Genomic DNA, 18952 nt, shown 5'->3' with positions numbered 1-18952 from the left:
TGCCCTGTGCTGCTGGGTGTGCAGACAGTGGGGCTGTGAACACTCATTCTCTCTGACTGCTGCAGAAGCGAAAGAAGCAGATGAAGCTCCCAGGGACTGGTTTATGAGTTGGCTGGTGCTCAGAGAAGTGTGTTGTTTATTGTCTGAGCATGTGCTCTGCCATGCAAAGGGAATCAGCTTTACTCTGCTTGGGGACATCAACTTTCTTGGAAGAAGGAAACAGTGAGATACATCAAGAGCCCCACTAAGACCCTACAGACTCACGAAAAAGAGGTCATCTTTGAAAGAAGTGAAAGAAGTCCTGCAAAGAAGACCAGGGACAGCACACACTGATCAATTTTCTGAGTGAGGAATTTCTGACACATCTTAAAGTTTGTCAGTGCTACAGTCTAGGAGAAGGTATCTGATATGTGGGCTGAAATTACTGCACTAATTGATAGAGTCTGTCAGCTCAATATCAGCTTGTTAATGTGTCTGGACTCCTGTGGTCCCCAGTCTCAAAATTCTGGCAGAAGGAGCAGAACAGCCACTTAATCACCACACAGGTCAGGAAATGGGGGAGTAGATGGAGGAACCTATTTTCTTTCTTTTGGCACACTGGGAAGTTAAAAAGCATTGTGTGGGTTTTAGTCCAGGGGGTTCAATAGAAGAGAGACCAGAGAAGATGATACTGGTATTTGGCTTTGATGAGTGGATAGCCACTATACACCAGTGTAGAGCATCTGTGCAGAACCTTATATGGCCTTCTAACTCATGAGAACTGAGGGAGTGTTCACAGGGGTTCTTGGATGAGGGGAGAGATGAGAATGTTGACTCCATGTTCAGAAGGCTTGATTTATTATTTTATGATATATATATTACATTATAACTATACTAAAAAGAATAGAAGGAAAAGTTTCCTCTTAAGGCTAGCTAAGAATAGAAAATAATTAATAACAAAGGTCTGTGGCTTGGACAGAGAGTCCAAGCTATCTGGTCTGTGGTTGGCCATTAATTGTAAACATTCAAGGTGGCCCAATCACAGACACACCTGATGCATTCCACAGCAGCAGATAACCATTGTTTACATTTTGTTGCTGTAGCTTCTCAGCAGGGAAAATCCTAAGAAAAGATTTTCACAAAAAAATGTCTGTGACAGAGAACTACCCCAAGATAAGAGAATCCAGGAGGTCTGCTCTGAGGGTAAGATGTGAGCAATGGTGGAGCCAGAGCCTGCAGGAGGGCCAAGCCTCAGCTCTAGCAATGTGTTCTGTTTAAAGGTAGGTTAGAATAGAATACATGGGTTTTTCTTGGGAAAAATCAGGCCAATTTGGGCAGGCAGTTCTATCAGGAGCTGGCATTGCTCTGCTTTGGGGTATTTGTTACAGAATAGTGCCATTGCTCTTAATGAAGAAGAAACTGCTCTTGGTTTCATACAGAGCTAGATGAAGAACTGGCTCTCCAATAGCACAGTGAAAGCTTGCAAACTCTCTTCCTCATGAGACTTTATAGTATAAATCTTGTGTTCTCCTTGCTCAGGAGAAGAGATTACTAGTGCAGGCATCAGCCATATAGGACAATTGATCCCTAAAAATCTGCTGAAAATTGTGTAATTGACTTCTTTCTGTTCCTCATCAGATGAGCCATCTCTGAACTCATAATCTTTGGTAAGAATCTAACTTGCAGTAACTGATGAATTGAAGAAGGGCTTGTTTATTGTTCTTACCTAAAAATGAAAGCTTTAAAAGCTTCCCCAGCATGGGCTGAGGTGTGACTGGGCAGCTGAGTGAGGGGTGTTTTCCAGTTGCTGTAGCATGGAGCAGGCATTTCTGTGGAAGCACAAGAGCACTCCTGATGAGTGTGTCAGTACTGCAACATGCATGTGAACTCTGACTTCAATACCTGTCTGGATTTTTTCCTTTACAATTTAGACAGCCATTTTCACAAGCCTCTTAACTACCTAATTATTCCAATATCCTCCAAAACCAAGAACGAAGAGTTTGTGAGTATTGTTGAAACAAAGCAGTTTCACAAACCCAAATGTACCCAAGATTTGCTTTGTATTATCCTCACTGTCCTCACATTTTCCTCTTTACGAGCTCAATTTTAGCAGCTCTGACCTTGTGGAACCTTTTCTCAGCCACAAGTGTCAGCAATCAACTTCTAGTCTGTCTCGAAAAAGCTGTACATTGTAGTCTGTCTTTCCTGCCAAGCATCATAAAGTGTATTGATACCTTCTGCTGTTCCATCCTCTAGGCAACCACACCTCATCTGCGTTTATTGCTGCAGAGAGAGTGGGGTGATGTGACCAACACCTTCTGCAGGCTGGATGGGAGCTGCAGCTGAGGATTTGTGCAAGTACCAGAAGTGCAGGACTGTCTGCCTCCCTTTTGGAGTCTCGACTGAACAATCACTTTTTCTTTTTTTGTTTTGTTTTCCTTGTGAAGAAAAGTAAATCTTTTTAATGATTTTCCAATCCTCCAAATAAGAAACTTTGAAACTCCAAAATTGAAGTAAAGGCAAGTTTTGAGATATTTAACAGATACTCTTAGCAATTGTAAGCTGCCAAAGATTGATATTCCTTCTACCAGACAGGTTGGATATAATGAAAACAGAGAGTGATAAGATAGGAAACTGTTATCTAGTCAGTACAAACTGTTAACTAAATCAATAAATTACAGACTTGGGAACTTCTATAGGCTAAATTATTGCTGAATTACTTCTCTGGAGAACTACCTCCAAATTTAAAGTTCATTTACTTTTACAAGATATTGGGAAGGAGTCTGCAAGGAGAATGGAGCTACTTCATATATAACAGAAGGAAGTTAAAATGCTGAAAAGAAGAATTATGAGTAGTAGAAGTGCTGAGCAGTATCTACACTTCTTACAATGTGCAATTCCCAGTGTGAGTGCAAAAGTCATGACTTACAGAAGTGATTTCTGTTTCTGGGATGCTCCGTGGAATTACCTTACAAATCCTCACTTTCAGAAAGTCCTGAATGAAACTTCTGAACAATTAAGCTCCCATAACAAATGTCACAATGAGCAGTCAGTGCCACTAGTCATGTCTGTGACCTCAGCCTTGCTGTTGCCAGTAAGTGTGAGATCAGTTCAAATTCCCCACCCACTTTCCAGCTGGGGGATTATATGGAGTGAATGAAATAGTTCTTTGCTGCCAACTTGATTTTAATTATACATGTCCTAACCTTTAGAAATTGTATTTAGGTTTTAAAATAATTGTGTGGGGGAGAGTGACACAGGAAATATACGCTTGAGCTTACTAAAAGACAAAAGACATTTTCTCCAAGTGATAAACAGATGTGAAAATGACAATAATACACATGAGATCTTGGAACAAAGGGATCATCCAGATGAAGAATATTATGTTTCTGCAGTAGTTTAATCCTGTAATCCTTAGGTGAAGTTTTGATTACAGATTAATATGATATCAGTGAGGCCTTTATCACTTGTAGTGCTGAGATAAGATTAAGTGACCTGCTCACAGTCATGGCAAATCTCTGGCAAGACTGAAGCTGACCCCATGCTTGCTTCCTGATTCTTTATTTTTGAAAATTTCTAGGTAACAGCTTTTGCCTTTGTCTCAGTCAAAGGGCCATGAAAGGAAGGTGAGAGTGAAAGGATCTTGAGGAGAAGGAAAGAATTATTTACATCCAGCCGGAGTGGGGTTGGGGGATGCAAATGGGAAATCTGCAACCTCTTGCTCCCTAGGTGTCACAATCAAATCCCTTCCTTGTGTGGAGCAGAGATTTCCAGACCACAGCTTGCATTCAGATGAAGTTTTCACACAACTGAAAATACTTACACTATGTCTGCAAAAGGGGAGAAATTGTTTTAGGTTATTGTGACATGTAACCTTGAACACCAGCAATTCTACATTAAGATTAACAAAACTGGTATCCAATTTGAAGTGTTTTGCAAACACCTTGTATTTCCATAATTTTTATTTCCCATCCTCTGTGTGCATCCATACCCACAAAGACTCCACATGGGGTGCTCCAAAGCCAAGCTATTTGCAATCAAGAGAAACAGGCTCAGTCCCTGAAGCAGGAGGTGAAGAGCAGGCAGAAAAGCCACCTTGAGCATTTGAATCCATGGCCATCACTTTTTCTGCTCTTGCTCCCACCTGTTCGCCCAGTGGTGATTCACAGCATCCATGTTGAATCAGGATTCCCATTGGTACCACAGCCTCTCACATCTGAGAGTATTTCTATCTTCTTGACTCTAAGTATGGAGATCTCCTCTTTCCCTTCTCACCTTAGCTGGTGAAGTGCACCGTGTGGCTCTGACCTGGCATCAGGACAGCAGCTGTGGATTTGGAATCACAGAATCATTGGGTCGGAAGAGAACTTGAAGATCATCTAGTTCCAACCTCCTGCCATGGGCAGGGACACCTTCCACCAGACCAGGCTGCCCAATGCCCCATCCAGCCTTGCCTTGAACACTTCCAGAGATGGGGCGTCCACAACTTCTCTGGGCCACAAAGAGACAGAAGATTTTTAAGTGCTGCTCTTGAATGCATACAGTATCAGAAAGTTGTGACCAATTCCCACCCTTCAGCCACAATAAATTAATGTGTAGCTGATGGAATTACTAGATCCCAAACACCAGATGCTGAGGAAATAAGGCTGCCTGCTTCCAACATCTGTATCCTCTTCCTTCTGTGTCTGGCTGCCCTGGGCCAAGTTGGAGGACACAAGATGGGATTGATGGGGGACACATCTCTGGTGTGACCTGGCAAAGCCATTCCTCAGTCTTGCTTTGAAGCCACTCTTGTACAACTTACAAAATTGTCATTCTTTTTAAGGAAAAGCAGATATTCACACTGGGATTGGAGGACAAGCCCAACAAATGTGAATGCTGTTTGAAGCTGGATCCAACCACTCCAGCCAGCTGCCTTCAGATTTTGACAGTGACTTTGTTTTATGTGGCAGATATGAGGCAACCAAGAGATGGTCTAATTGCAGATTTCCATATGGCAAAAGTCTTTCTTTGAAAAGGGCATCAAAAGGAAAATATTAAAACATTCAGAACCACGTGGAAGGAAAAGGAAACAATTATTTGCAGCAGATCTGGCTTCAGGGGAGCAGCAAGGCTGAGCCCGACTCTGACACTGACTGAGGATTTTGTCCCAGATCCCTTCACCTTGCACCCATTCCCCATGCTCTCCAAGCAGCTCTGGTTGTTTGCTATCATCCCCAGACTTCTTTGTGGTTGTTTTGCTCATTTTTAGCACTCCAAGATAGTTTCTGATGGCACTGAGGAGCATCTTGATATAAATGTGAAGCCAGAAGTTTCCATACACACTGACTGAAGGAAAGCTGAATCAGTAAGAAGAAAGAAATGTGAGACAGAAAAGCTCCATCACATTTTAAAATTTGCTTTTTATCATCCTCTGATAGATGAGATTTTCCATTGGCTTCTCCTAGAAATCTCTGGCACTGAGTATATCACAATGGTCACCAAAGGTTCAGCTAATGCAGGATTTTTTCTCAAAAAGTGGCTGAGGGTGGGTGCTAGATAAGGAATAAGATGGAGTCAGGTATGCACTGATAATCTTCCAGCCTCCAGAGAACCAAAGCCCTGTGAGGTACAGTCCCCTGCATTCAAGAGATGATCAATCCATTCTTCTGGAGACTCTCACAGAAGCACAGAAACAATCCACATAGAACCCAAGGACAGAATCCTCATCTTCATTATTGCTAGTTCATTGTCAAGGAAGATTCATGCCTCGGTTGAGTATTATAAAAGAATCATGGAATCATTAAGGTTGGAAAAGACCTCCAATATCATCAAGTCCAACCGTTAACTCAGCACTGCCATGTTCACTACTTAACCATGTCACCAAGTGCCACATCTACATGATTTTTAAACGCCACCAGGGATGGTGACTCCCCTACTTCCCTGGGGAGCCTGTTTCATTGTCCTCAAAACCACTGTAAGGGGTCTTACTGTTCCTGAAAGCTCTCCAGGGGCAGCATTCATCTGCTGAGTTCCCCCACTCAAGCAGAATGGGGCAATTTGTGTGGGGTGTTTATAAAGGTCAAAGTGTGCTTCGATGCACAGATGTAAGGTATTGTGGCTTCTGGTTTGAAGGACTGAAGTGTTCTAAACCATCCCTGTTAAACTATTGATTTCCCTGAGAGATGCTTTTGGGTAGCTGGGCATTTGCTCCATGTGACCTGATGGTTTGACAGGACTTGGGAGTGCTTTTCCAGAAAGGTCTTATTCTAGACAGAGTTTCATCTGCATCCACAAGAGGCCTCACCAGTGCAATGACATGGGGAATTCTGTGCAAACCTCCCAGGGAGCACAGTGGGCAGAGGTGGCTCTGGAGGAAACCAGTGCAGGGTTGTATCCACCAGACAAGAAGGAAGGTCACTCTGACAGTGGATCCCTACATCCTCCTCTTTGGAGAACCCCTCCCACTGGCACTTAGCCATGCCTTGGCTGCTTTCCAGAACTACTTTACAGCATCTCAGCCAGGGAAAATTTGTACAGAGCCTGAAGGGACATGGGGAGCTCTGTAAATCCTCCAGGCCAGACTGTTTCTGTTGATCCGTGGCAGCATGCATTGTACATCCTGGTATCAATGTGATGAATGTTGTGCTGACTTCTGCATTGTGTGTGCCTTGTACTAAATATTGTCTGCTGGAAAGTAAATAACAGCAGATGAGCAAATGGGGCTGTGATGACATTTCAGTGTCCATAATGTTTCCATCCGGAAAATGCAGGAGTTATGCATCATTTTAACAGTAGAATAGATAAGCAGTCAGCTCTCTGTATCCAGAAAATCAAAAAGGAAAGCAACATTAGAGGAAATAGATAGGCAGTGGGTGTTCAAGGGCAATGAGTCATCCTTGCCACAAATAAGGCTCAGAATGAGGAATACTAATAATTAGGCAGCATATTTCAAAAGTTCAGCTCTTTCCTCCTTTTCCAAATTATCTTTTCATGCCCTGGGGATGTTTTGGAATGACAGTGTCGGCTTTGCGATGTAGACATGAAGAAAATGCATTGTGGGAAGAAATGACCAAACAGCAGAGAAAAATAAAGTTGAGCTGTAAAGTTTCTTTTTCCTGAAATTCAGGTGGTCCCTCCAGAGGAAACTGTCATGATGCTGCTCAGCCAACAGAACAAAGACATCCCAGGAAGGACGATTCCTGCGGCCACTGAACTCAGCACTTGCAGGAAGCATCAACAGCACCTGCTTTTCCCCTTTCCCCATGGTACTCATTCCCCTGAGCTTGCTCCGTTCTGCTCTCGTTCGGGGAATGAAACGGGTCCCTCTAGTGGGTGAATCCAGGAGGAAAGAACAGGCTTCCCATTTTGGTGCACTCCCTTCCCCTCTCGAAGTTCACACCTTCTGTTTTACTGGAGTTGCCTTGCGTTGAAAGCAGTGAGGATGCTGACCCTGAATCAGGCTGGGTCTCACCCTAACCTAATTCTGGGCTGTCTAAAGTTGAAATTTCCAAAGAGCAGATTTAGAGAAAGAATACTGATGGCACGGTGAATGCCAGTGCTCTGGCTCCTTGGAGGATGGAGGCAAAGATAAATGACAGGTGTTGTCTTCACTTGGGAGGATTTGTAGGAAAGAAGACTTTTTGAACCCTCAGCATTTCTGAGTATGAATCACAGAATCAATAAAGTTGGAAAAGACCTCTAGGTCTTTTTTGAGTCCAACCTGTGACCGAATGTGACCATGCTCAAAAATCATATCACAAAGGGGCATGTCTAATTGTTTTTCAAATGTTTCCAGAGATGGTGACTTCACCACTTCCCTGGGAAGCCTGCTCCAATGCCTAATCACCCTTTCTGTGAAAAATTTTTTCCTAACAGTTTCCTAATAATGACATAATTAAGATTTAGCCCTAAAACCTCTGAATCACAGAGATGTTTGGGCCTGTCCTAGGTGGAGACTAATCCCTTTCTGAACAGGAATAAGCCTTGAACCAGCAAACATGAGTTCTTGTGAAACCACAGGGCTGCAGTGTCATCCCCGTTCCTCCCCTGCTTCCCCTCTGCTGCAGAGCTCTGATTGCAGCAGCCTGACTTCAAGCACTGGCAAATGTCATCACTGACACTGCTGTGGTGGGTGCATGCCATCATTATAATCTGTATTCATTTAGCCATCCCAGCATGATAAGAGAATGATTAGGAGAATAGTTAGAGAGTAAATTAAAAACTCCCAGCAGTTTCCTGTGTGAAGGTACTAACTTACAGGCATATTTTTTCACAGCATTACTGAAAAATGCCATTAGTTATACCTGTGAATACATGTTAGATTTAAACCCCTGGTGAGAATTTTTATTAACATACAAATATGTTAGGGCTCTTATGCTGCTTAAAATGTAATTAACCATCTTCTGAAGATTAAGGGTGCATAATCATAAAAGAAGTGCACTCTTGTGCATTTAATTCTTCTAATCTGCTTTATGTTGATGTTAGTGTGGAAGAATAATCACTAGTTTGCCTAAATAGTTTGGGTTTGTGCTGGAGGAAGAAATTGTTATATGATGCACTTCTAAACTTAAAATTTGGTAGGCTTACAGTGATGGAGGATGATCAAGTGCACAGCAAGATTAGGAAAAAAATGCTTCTTTTATTCTTCTGCTGCCGTTGCAAATGCCCTGCAGTGGCAAAGCTGTGTTTCTGACAGTTTCATTCAGCAGACAAAAAGGAGGAAGGGACAGGCACACCCAGTGAATGACAAAGATAAGAGCAATAAACTTGCAGTAGTCTCCTTAAGTACTAATTTAAACACATAATGTGTCATGTGGGGATTCAACAAGATTTTCTGAGGAGTATGTGGAAAATGAGCAAGCAACACAAGGCAGAGAGACTTTTGATTTGCTGTGTTGTAGTATGAGAGCTCAGTTTGTGAAATGCACTCTAAAAAAATAAATTATTTTATGTTGTCATTAAAACCTGCTATTGGAGTAGTCAGGGGTGTCAGAGTCCCCATGAAATGTTGATCAGGTTTATTTGGAAAGTGGTGAAAACCTTCAGGGCCATAGAGTACAGCTCTTCAGGGGCTGTTTTTTCCTAGCAACATGCCCCACAAAATCATTAGGTAACTTAGACAGCTCCACAGAAATATTTTTTGTTCCTCTTCCCTCCTAGCAGGACTTCTTGCAAACTAAGAAGAGATAAAACTGTGGGATGAAGACATTTGCTGATAGTCATGACTGCATGACTACACACTGAGGTTCTGTAATAAGTGTGCAGCCTGTTCCTAGCAGAGTCAGGGGGCAGAAACTCCCATGGAAAACACGGGATGAAGGGCCCATACCACTGCTGCTTTTGTGGAGGAGAGAGAGAGGATGGAGACTGGCTGGTGATCCATGAAGACCACCAAAGAAGGAGGTTCCTCCTCACTTGAATAAGCAAAGGCTCTGCAAGGTCCTGTTGGAAAAGCAGCTTTCAATATCAATTTTAAACAAGGAAAAACAATTGCAAAATCACTCCATACTCTTTTTTTAAGAGTAATTCATGTTGTTTAGTACTCAGTTCTTTGTGGGGCCAATAACATTCTGCAGCAGAGTGTTGTGGTCCCTGCTCCAGGGCAGACTAGTGACAGTGTGACTACAGGGAACAGTGACACACAGCCCAAGAAAGGCTCCTTGACTGCTTCATGCTTGTTTTCATTATTTCCAAGTGAATGCAGAGGCATTATTTTCAAAGTTGCTTGTTTTCATTACAGCTTCCTTCTGACAGGTGTGACAGGCAGCGCGACAGGTTGCTCTGGGCCCTTCGCCATGCTCAGCTCTTGAGGCAAAGTTGCTTTCTGTGATTCCCTAAAGGAGGCAGCTGCCAGGCTCCTTGTGACCACCTGGGACTGGCATGCAGCATGTCAGGGAAACCCTTCCTGTGGAGAGCACACACAGCTTTTCTCTCTCTGTGCTGACAAGGAGCCACAGAAGCTCCTGGTTCCCTAGTCAAAACCCAGCACAACACTATTGTGGTGTTGTTGGGGGTCCCAGGATGAGGGGAGAGATGAGAATTGACTCCAAGTTCTCAGAAGGCTGATTTGTTTTATTATGATATATATTATATTAAAAGAAAATTATATACTTATACTAAAGAAAGAGAAAGGAGACATAAGAAGGCTAGCAAAGAATGAGAATAAAAAGTCATGACAGATGCAGAGGCCAACACAGCTGGCTGTGATTGGTCATTAAGTAAAAACAATTCACATGGAACCAATCAAAGATGCACCTGCTAGTAACCTCCAGGCCACATTCCAAGCAATCAGATAATTATTGTTTACATTTCTTTTCTGAGGCTTCTCAGCTTCTCAGGAGAAATATCCTGGTGAAGGGATTTTTCATAAAATATCACAGTGACACGACACCATAAAAGCTCCCCCAGGTTTTCCATCAGGCCCACAGACCAGGATGTTGCACAAAGACAATATTGCATTTTTAGCCTTTAGCTGGCAGTCCGTTACAGAACTGCAGGGAAATACCTCAGGTTGTTAAAGCATGAGTAGTGCTTCAGATCCATTTGATGCTTTGTCCCAAGCTGATATTCCCCTCTGCCTGTTTCCCCATAGCACTGGGTGCAGGCTGCATCTCTGTTTCCACAGGTGCCAGCAGCACCAGCACAGAGCTGAAGGGTGCTCTCAGATCTCAGCAGGCTTCAGCCACATGAATATCCTGGCTGGAACCTAGGCTTTCCAGGGAGGCATTAAGTGGGTTAATTCTTAAAATCTTACTTAAAATTGCTGACAAGTTGAGTGCTCAATTCCCTTAGGATTTTTGAGCAGGTGGAATATATATATCCACCTATATATAGCCAATGGAAAGGACACCAGATTCCCATCCCCAGTTTGTTTAAGGACTGCTATGTGAACAGTGTTGGACAAAGTGCATTTGAGAACCTGATTAATTCTGCTTGCCATTCAATCTTGCACTAAATAAGACATGAAGCTCCAAACACAAAACCAGCCGCTCTTCTGCTCTAACAGTTTGCTGTCAACACAAGACAATAAAATATGAATATTTTAGATTCATAATGCAGACAAATAGGAAATAGGAGCTGTATTGTGCTTCACATGCATGGCTAACTCAGTAATGCTAATGTGATTATCTCACTGAACTTTTGTGCTGTCGCTTAAGGGTAACTTTGCCTTGCTTAGCAGGGGTATACATATTTGTTTCTCACAGGCCTAATGTCTTTTTTAAGTTTGTAGAAATACAGAAGTCTGATCTCCTTCAACTATTACAAGGTAGTATCTTTCCTTGGCAATAAAGTCTTGCACATAACAATCATAGAATGAAGAGTTTTTGGTTCTTGTAGAAGTAAGGATAGTGGCTAACAGAGCTGCCATCCTGGACTTCCAGGCAGCAGATTTTTTTCCTTTAAGAAAAGGAAAGAGATCAGAGATCGATCCTTTAAGAGATCAATTCACAGAGTCCTTTGGGGAACAGTGCCAAGGAGGTCAGAAAGGGCAAAGGAGTTCAGGAAGGCTGGAGATTCTTCAAGAAGGAAATCTTAAAGGTGCAGGAGTAGGCTATCTCCAGGTGCTGAAAGCTGGCTAAAATTCAGGAAAAAACAGGAGTTCATGACCTTTTTGAAGAAGGGGTAGGCAATTCAGGAAGACTACAGTGATACCATGTGGTTATCAAGGTCAAAATTAGAATTGAAATTAGAAAAACATCAGAAATGGAAAAAACCTAACAGAAATGAAATTTGACAACTACAGTCAAGAGCAATAAAAGATGTTTCTGCAAGTACAAAAGGAGAGCTAAGGAGAATCTTCATCCTTCACTGGATGTATGGGGAGATATAATGACATGCTGCTCTCATTTATACTTGCCCCTCATTGTGATGTCCCTTGTGATGTCACTGGCACCAGAGACATCACAGCCAGGCTAGCCCTGCCCTTCATGCCCACCTCAGCTCAGACCCTCACAATGGCCCCAAGAAACCTCAGTCCCGACACCCAACAAATGCAGACCCACTGCTCTGGAATGGCCTCCAGAGCCTCCCTTTACAAAGCAGGACAAAACTCCCCTGAACCCTTGGCAGACATAAAACTGGACAATGTGATTCCTGGGTGCTTTGTTCCTTGAGATCCCTTGTGGTGAGATGGGATCAGTTCCCTTGTCACACATCCTTGTCCTTGTGGGAGTGCTCTTGGAGCCTTTGTGACACCCTTGTGTGTGGGGTGCAGAGAAGTACTTGAGGGTTCTCATGGATGAAAAGCTGGCCATGAGCCAACAGTGAGCCAGAAGGCCAGTGAAATCCTGGGCTGCTTCCAAAGAAACCTGGGCAGCAGGCTGAGGGAGACGCTTCTGCCCTCAGGAGGCCCCACCTGGAGCCCTGCATCCAGACCTGGGCTCCTCAGCACAGGAAAGATGTGGAGCTGTTGGAGCAGGCCCAGAGGAGCAGTGGATCTGCATTTGGTGGATTTCCTGGGGCCATTGGGAGGGTCTGAGCTGGGGCATGAAGGGCGGGGCTGGCCTGGCTGTGATGTCTCTGATGCCAGTGACATCACAAGGGATGTCACAATGAGGGGCATGTAGGCAATGCTGCCCCAGTACAGTGGGCTGACCTAGCTGTGATGTCTCTGGTGCCAGTGACATCACAAGGGATGTCACAATGAGGAGCAGGTATAAATGGCAGCAGGAAGCAGCAGTGCCCCAGGGCAGCCTGGATGACACCAAGTGTGCACACACAGCCAGATGCTGCTCTGGATGAGGGCAGGACCACAAGCACCCAAGAGAGTGCTTCCAACCCTGCATCCAGGGCCCAACCCCTTCCAGGCACACCTTGCAAAGGGCACAGTGCCACCACTGGGACTGGGCACAGGCTTTGCTGTCTGCCAGCTCCCTAGCCCCCTCTTCTTCCTGCCTGCTGTCTCCCATCCCTTCTTCCCTCCCTGCCAGCTCCCTTTGTTTTTCTTTTCTTCCTTCCCTCCCCTCTCAGCACTGCTGCACTCCTCTCCTTTCTCTTGCAGGTCATAATGCTCATACTATTCCTGCTCTGGCTTGTGCAATGCCTCCGCCATTTCATCACTGTGTACCTGGATGAGGACCTCAACCAGCAGAGGACTCAGGTGATGCCGGAGTTGGCCCCCATGACTGTGGAGCAGAGTTTTGGGTCCTGGGGAGCTGTGCTCTGGACTGCAGTGCAGCAATGCCTGTTCTGGGCCCTTGCTGGATCCCTGATTGTGCTCTTGGCACTCTACTGGTGGCTCAGGAAAAGGGTCCATGAGGTGGACAACAGAAGGGACTCTGAGAGTGAAGAAAGTGAGGATGAAAATCCTGCTGATAGGAATATGATCTGGGTCTTTTCAAGACGCTTCCAGCTGTCAGTGCCAAAGCTGGCTTCTAGGAGACGGGTGGCGCAGGAGCTGCTGAGTGACCTTCTCCGAGTCTCCCACAGCCTCTTTTCAGACAGCTTCTTCCCAGTGCTGGAACCAGTCATTGGGGTGGGCAGTGCCTGTGAAGGATGGAGTCCCCATAAGGAGGAGGACATTGTCTACTGCATGTTTGTGCCCCTGAAGCCGCCCCGTGGGCATGCCTTCCACCTGGAGCCAGACTGCACGGGGGAGATGCCACAGACGAGCATGCGCGTCCGCGTGGAGCTGGTGTGCACCTGCACCGGGGAACAGCCTGACCAGAACATGCTGTGCTTCCTCCACCACTCTGAGCAGGAGCTGGAGAGAAATCAGGTGCCCAGCCTTCTACACACCCTCTGCACTGGCCCTTACCTCGATGGGGAGAAAATTGCCCTCTGGTTCCAGACATTTGTGATCTCAGCCTGGTCAATGCTGCCTCAGTCCCGTCGCTACAGCATGAAGGTGCTTCCCTCCTGCCGCTCCTGCAAGATGAAGCTGATGAAAGCCTCTGGGAGAAGCCTCTTTGTGGAGACAGTATTTAGTGTGCAGCAAGGTGACTCGGACATCTTCCTGAGCAGCCAGCCTCCAGAGGCCCACCTCCCGCCAAGCACAACGTGGCTGGAGAGCTATGCTGTGGCAGAGGCAAAGTTCTTCAGGCATGTGGCCATGCAGGCCCCACCCCACAGCTGCCACCTCAAATGCCTGCGGCTCTGTGCTCGCATTCTGGAGGGCTCAGGCCTTTCTATCTATGCCTTGAAGACCACGGTCATGCACCTCCTGACCTTGATCCCCCTGTCGGAATGGCAGCACAAGTATCTCCTGTTGCGGGTGGATGACACCATGCGCTACCTGCGCTGCTGCCTCGAGGAGAAACGCCTCAAGCACTTCTTCTTTGACAACGAGGACTTGCCCCAGGAGATCTCCTTGCCCCCAGCCTTCCAAGGGGCACAGCCCCTGAACCTCTTCCAGCACCTGGCACGGGATCCAGCCGCTCAGACTGAGGCATTGAAGAAGTTCGATGACCTGCAATATAACTTCTACTTTGGGTTCTGAATGAGACGGCTGTAGAATCACAGAATTGTAAAATCACAGAATCATAGAATCATAGGACTGTAGAAGAGCAGAATCATTAGGTTCATAGGAAAATACTTCCAATATCATTCTAACCATACTTTGACTTTCTGGGAGCTTTAGTTGATGTAAAGTTTACAACAAATGGTGTGTTTGAATGAACACTGTATCTCTGAGCGTCCGTGCATCACCTTGGCATGGAATGTGGCTGCTCAGCTACTACAGCGTTGGAAATTATTTGGTATAAGACCTGAGGCAGTGGGCTCTGGTTTCTCTGATTCCCTGGCTACCACTCCCCCACTGTCCATGCTCCTGCACTGGAGAAATAGGAATAGTTGGTCACTCTCCACAGCTGTGCTCACTGCTAAGTGGCATCTAATGTTGCTGTCCTCCAGCAGCTCCTGCAAATGCCCTTTTTGAGAGAGCCCATTCCTCCTGTGAGCTTTACTGGGTACAAAGATGGCAATAAATAATATATTTGAGAAAACACTCATCTGTGAGTTTCCCTGTTCATCCTGGAGAAGAGAAGGCTCCAGGGAAAACTCATTGAAGCCTTCCAGTACTTGGAAGGGATCTTATAAAAAAACAAAAGAGAGTGACTTTTTACATGGTCAAAATAGTGTAGGACAAGGCAGAATAGTTTTGTACTAAAAGAGGACATTTAGATTGCATGTTAGAAAGAAGCTTTTCGTTGGGATGCTGCTGAGGCTCTGGCACAGGTTTGCCCAGAGCAGCTGTGGCTGCCCCATCCCTGGAAGTGTTCAAGGCCAGACTGGATTGGGATCTGAGGAAGCTGGTCTGGTGGAAGATGTCCCTGCCCATGAACTTTAAGGTCTCTTCCTACCCCAACCACTTCAGGATTCTGTGATCTTGGATGGTGTCTTTGGACATGGGCCTGAAGCAGGAGCAGGAGGGGAGCCTGTTGCTGTGGGGTTCAGCATCCTGGGGCAGCTGGCACAGAGGTGGCAAAGGCTGCCTGTGCACATTCATGCACATAGGAGCTGGGGTAGGCTCTGCAACACAAATCTGAGGGAGCTGGCAGTGTGCAGCCTGGAGAAAAGGAGGGTTTAGGGGAACCTCATTGCTCTCAACAACTCCCTGAAAGGTGGTAGCAAGGTAAAGGTTGGCCCTTTCTCCCAGTAACATGTTACAGGACAAGAGGAAATGGCCTCAAGCTGTATGGGGGTGATTTAGATGAGATATTTGGGAAAGGTTTCTTCCTGGAAAGGGTTGTCCAGCATAGGAGCAGGCATCCCAGGGACATGGTGGAGTCACCATCCCTGGAAATGTTTAAGGGATGCTTCAAGTGCCTGGATGTAGCACTTGAGGACATGGTTAGTAGCGACCAAGGTGATGGCACTGGGCTGGTGGTTGGATTTAGTGATCTTAAAGGTCATTTCCAACTTTAACAACTCCATGATTTGGTACTGTTTTTGTCCAAGGGACCGTCACTATATATGAAAGTACGTTCACACATACATACTGTATGTGATAATCTCTGCTCCGCATAGAGCATTTCCTCTTGCTTGAGGCAAAACAGTTTGCAGGGAAGTTATTTGTGCCCTTTACATCTTCCTGCATCAGGTAGGCACTAGAGCAATCTGACTTTTTGCCATAACATCTGATGGGATGGTGTGCTGATGCACCTCTTTATGGGATGGTGTGCTGATGCTGTCTTCCACTTCCAGGGCCCTCTGCACACCATTGCTAAAACAATTACACAGATTTTTTTTTTCCTACTGAAGAACTGCATAGAGCTCTCAAACTATGTTCCAGCTGGAAACATGCTATTAGTCATCACATGAGATAAAATACTGCTTTCCATATGTCTTCTGATGCTTGCCTCATTTACAGGTGTCTTTGCCTTGGATGCCCATGCCTTCTGTAAGAAGAAAGAAAGGTGGGCCTGATGTTCTCCCTGCAAATTTTTGGGTGTAGCTAGCCAACACTGAAGATAACCAAACTATTCCACACTTTGAAATCCCTCACCATATCTTGCTGCCTATGAAACAAAGGAAATATGCAGCTTTCTTATTAAAAGGAATGGATAATAACTGAATAATGAATATCTGTGATTAAAATCCCCAGTATCGCAGCCCCATCTAATGGACTGGCTGAAAGATATTCAAAGGACCTGCAAAAAGTCTGTCTGTTCTCTAGCAAAATACGTTATCATGATAAACAGGACCCTGTGGCATATTAAACTCTTAATTATGGCACAGGAGGTGTTTTCTCTGAAAATTAAAGAGGTTGCAAAATGGCTACAGCCTCTGGAAGGCAATTCTTAGAAGCAAAATGTAACTCAGTGTTAGTGACTCCTTTATCTACTTCCTTCAGTATTCTCTTGGCACGGATTAATGTGGAGAGGGGAGTCTCCATATTTCTTAGTCATGTTATCATTATGCCAATGACTCTGGAATGCCACAATCCTACAGAGCTGCACAGGCCCAAGGGAAAACACAAGGAAATCACTGAGAGAAGAGAGATATCAGTTAATCCAGGCTTCATTTGCTATTGTATATTTAAGACCTTTTTTTAATTTATAAAAAAAAATGGCAGATGGTGTGTGGCTTCCAGAGAAGTGTCTTGGCCTGCACAGTGTCAGTCTTGGGGAAGACCAGCCCCAGGGCTGCCTGTGCTGCATCTCTGTAAACCTTCCTGATCCTAAGGCTGGTAACCAGGCTTTTATGTCCCATAACCAAAACCTAGTGGATCAAACCTCACTAAATAGGTACTGGCAGCAGGATGAGTTTTACATGAGCCATGAGTTTTACATCCTCATCCAGAGCCCCTGAAGGGAAGCAGGAGGAATCTTTTCATTTCAGTGGGTGATGGATGGAGTAAATACTAGTTTCTGAGTGTCTGCAAAGGTGTTTTAGACACCAGTAATTTTCGTGGTACTAGGTCACTAGGAATTTCTAGTGCTTCTTCCTTGGAGCTCCTTAGCTTCTCTGGCAGTGATAACTTAAAATGTACTTCTTCCCAGATGACTCAGAGCTCTGAGCCCACATCACACTCAGGAGTGCTAATTAGGCCCCTTACTCCTGGAAACAGGAAGAATTAGGCAGCAGAAGCCCTTAATAAGTGTTCTCATCCTGAGAGTCCACTCTCTTTTGAAGGTTTCCCATCACTTTGCTCACCTTGTTAAGAAAAAAGCTCAAGCAAGATGTCTTAACATTTCCTGTGTTCCTGAGAGTGAATGCCCAGACACAAACAAGGACTTTTTACTCCAAATCCATAAATCACTGCTGTGTTCCACAGGAGTTCTGAGTTGGGTGTCTGACTGCAATGTTTATCATACACTGTTACATTATGGCCTAGAATGGACTTTGGTAAGTGGACTCTGCGGGCCCCATAAAGCCTGGCCAAGGAATAACTGAAGCAGGAACGTCTGTTCCTCATAACTTAAGAGGCTCTCAAGTAAATCCTTACTTAAGCCAAGTTCATTTTAGGGGAGAGATCACTACAGATGGAGAAAATGTGATTTTCTATGCTGACCATGGGTGCCTGTGGGGCTGGAATGACATGGTACAAGCATTAATCTTCTGGATGCAGAGCTATTTCAGCAGCCAAAAAGTTCCCTGGTCCTGACCAAGTGCCAAATTCCCATTTGAATCAGTGTCCTTGCTGGACCTGTACACAAGGAAACACTTCAGGGTTCATTTGGGACATGTTTTAGCTTGGGTTAATGGCTTTGCCAGGAGACTGACTCTTCTGCTTTGGATTAATTCACCCCCAAGAGGCAGTGGGGTCCAAGAGGGCTGCTCCAGGGCTTGGGCACTGCAGTGAGCTGTATAGTCACAGAGAACAGGGCCTGCAGGCACTGGTGGCTGAGCTTTGTGTCACCTCCTCCAGAGCCACCACCAAACAGGAGCAGAAAGGCAGATGGATGACACCACCCCTGTTAGTGACCAGCACTGTGTCTCCCAAATTCCACACCTAGAACAACAGACTCAGCTCACTGTAAGGTCATTAGGGAAGAGGAGGCTGAAGCAGTCAGGATTTCTCTATGGGGTGGGCCCCAATTCTGGCCCTGGCTGCTGCATCGTGGCAGATGCCCCGCTCTGGAGCAGTCATCAGAAAACAGGGGCATCTAGTGGCTGAGCCAGAAAGTTCAATAAACACCACCATTCCCTTGAAAAGATGTCAGAGTTTGCCTTTCCCCTCTCTCAGCTCTACAAATAAAAATATTTTATGCCATAAGATTACCTGAAGAGGGAGGGAGAGGCAAAATTCTCACCGGATTTCACGCTCTTGGAGCAGTGTTTCTGACCCATCTGTGACCTTTACAGCAGTGTAACCAGATTAAATGAAGCTTTTGCTGATTTCTGCTGCAGCTGCTGCTCTGGACAGACAGACCTACATCCCTGGGACCCAAATCTCCTGCTGATTCTCGGCAGGGGAAATGTTGCCTCGTTCTGTTCTGACCAAGGCAGAGTTTGGCCCTGAGCACAGCTGTGCATTGCAAGCACCATTGCTGTGTGTGACAGCCCTGCTGGCCTGGGCTCCTCAGTGCCTGCTCTGCCCAAGGATTGC

General features: G+C 45.3%; 1 protein-coding gene across 1 annotated transcript; it reads left to right on the top strand.

Moving 5' to 3' along the window:
• Window positions 1-12967: 12967 nt before the first annotated feature.
• Window positions 12968-14398, top strand: LOC128943893 (inositol 1,4,5-trisphosphate receptor-interacting protein-like 1). The gene has a single exon (XM_054286861.1). The coding sequence runs from the start codon at window positions 12968-12970 to the stop codon at window positions 14396-14398; it is 1431 nt and encodes a 476-aa protein (XP_054142836.1).
• The last annotated feature ends 4554 nt before the right edge of the window (window positions 14399-18952 follow it).

The sequence above is a fragment of the Melozone crissalis genome, unplaced genomic scaffold (assembly GCF_028551555.1).
Source record: "Melozone crissalis strain CALT ecotype California unplaced genomic scaffold, PUWL_Pcris_2 ptg000056l_1, whole genome shotgun sequence".
NCBI classification, from domain to species: Eukaryota; Metazoa; Chordata; class Aves; order Passeriformes; family Passerellidae; genus Melozone; species Melozone crissalis.
Note: the sequence above shows the minus strand (reverse complement) of the source record. Positions and strands in the feature narration are given on the sequence as shown.

What these genes read in the sequence shown, in the direction of transcription:
- LOC128943893 (XM_054286861.1), top strand. Translation starts at nt 12,968, where the DNA reads ATGCTCATACTATTCCTGCTCTGGCTTGTGCAATGCCTCCGCCATTTC.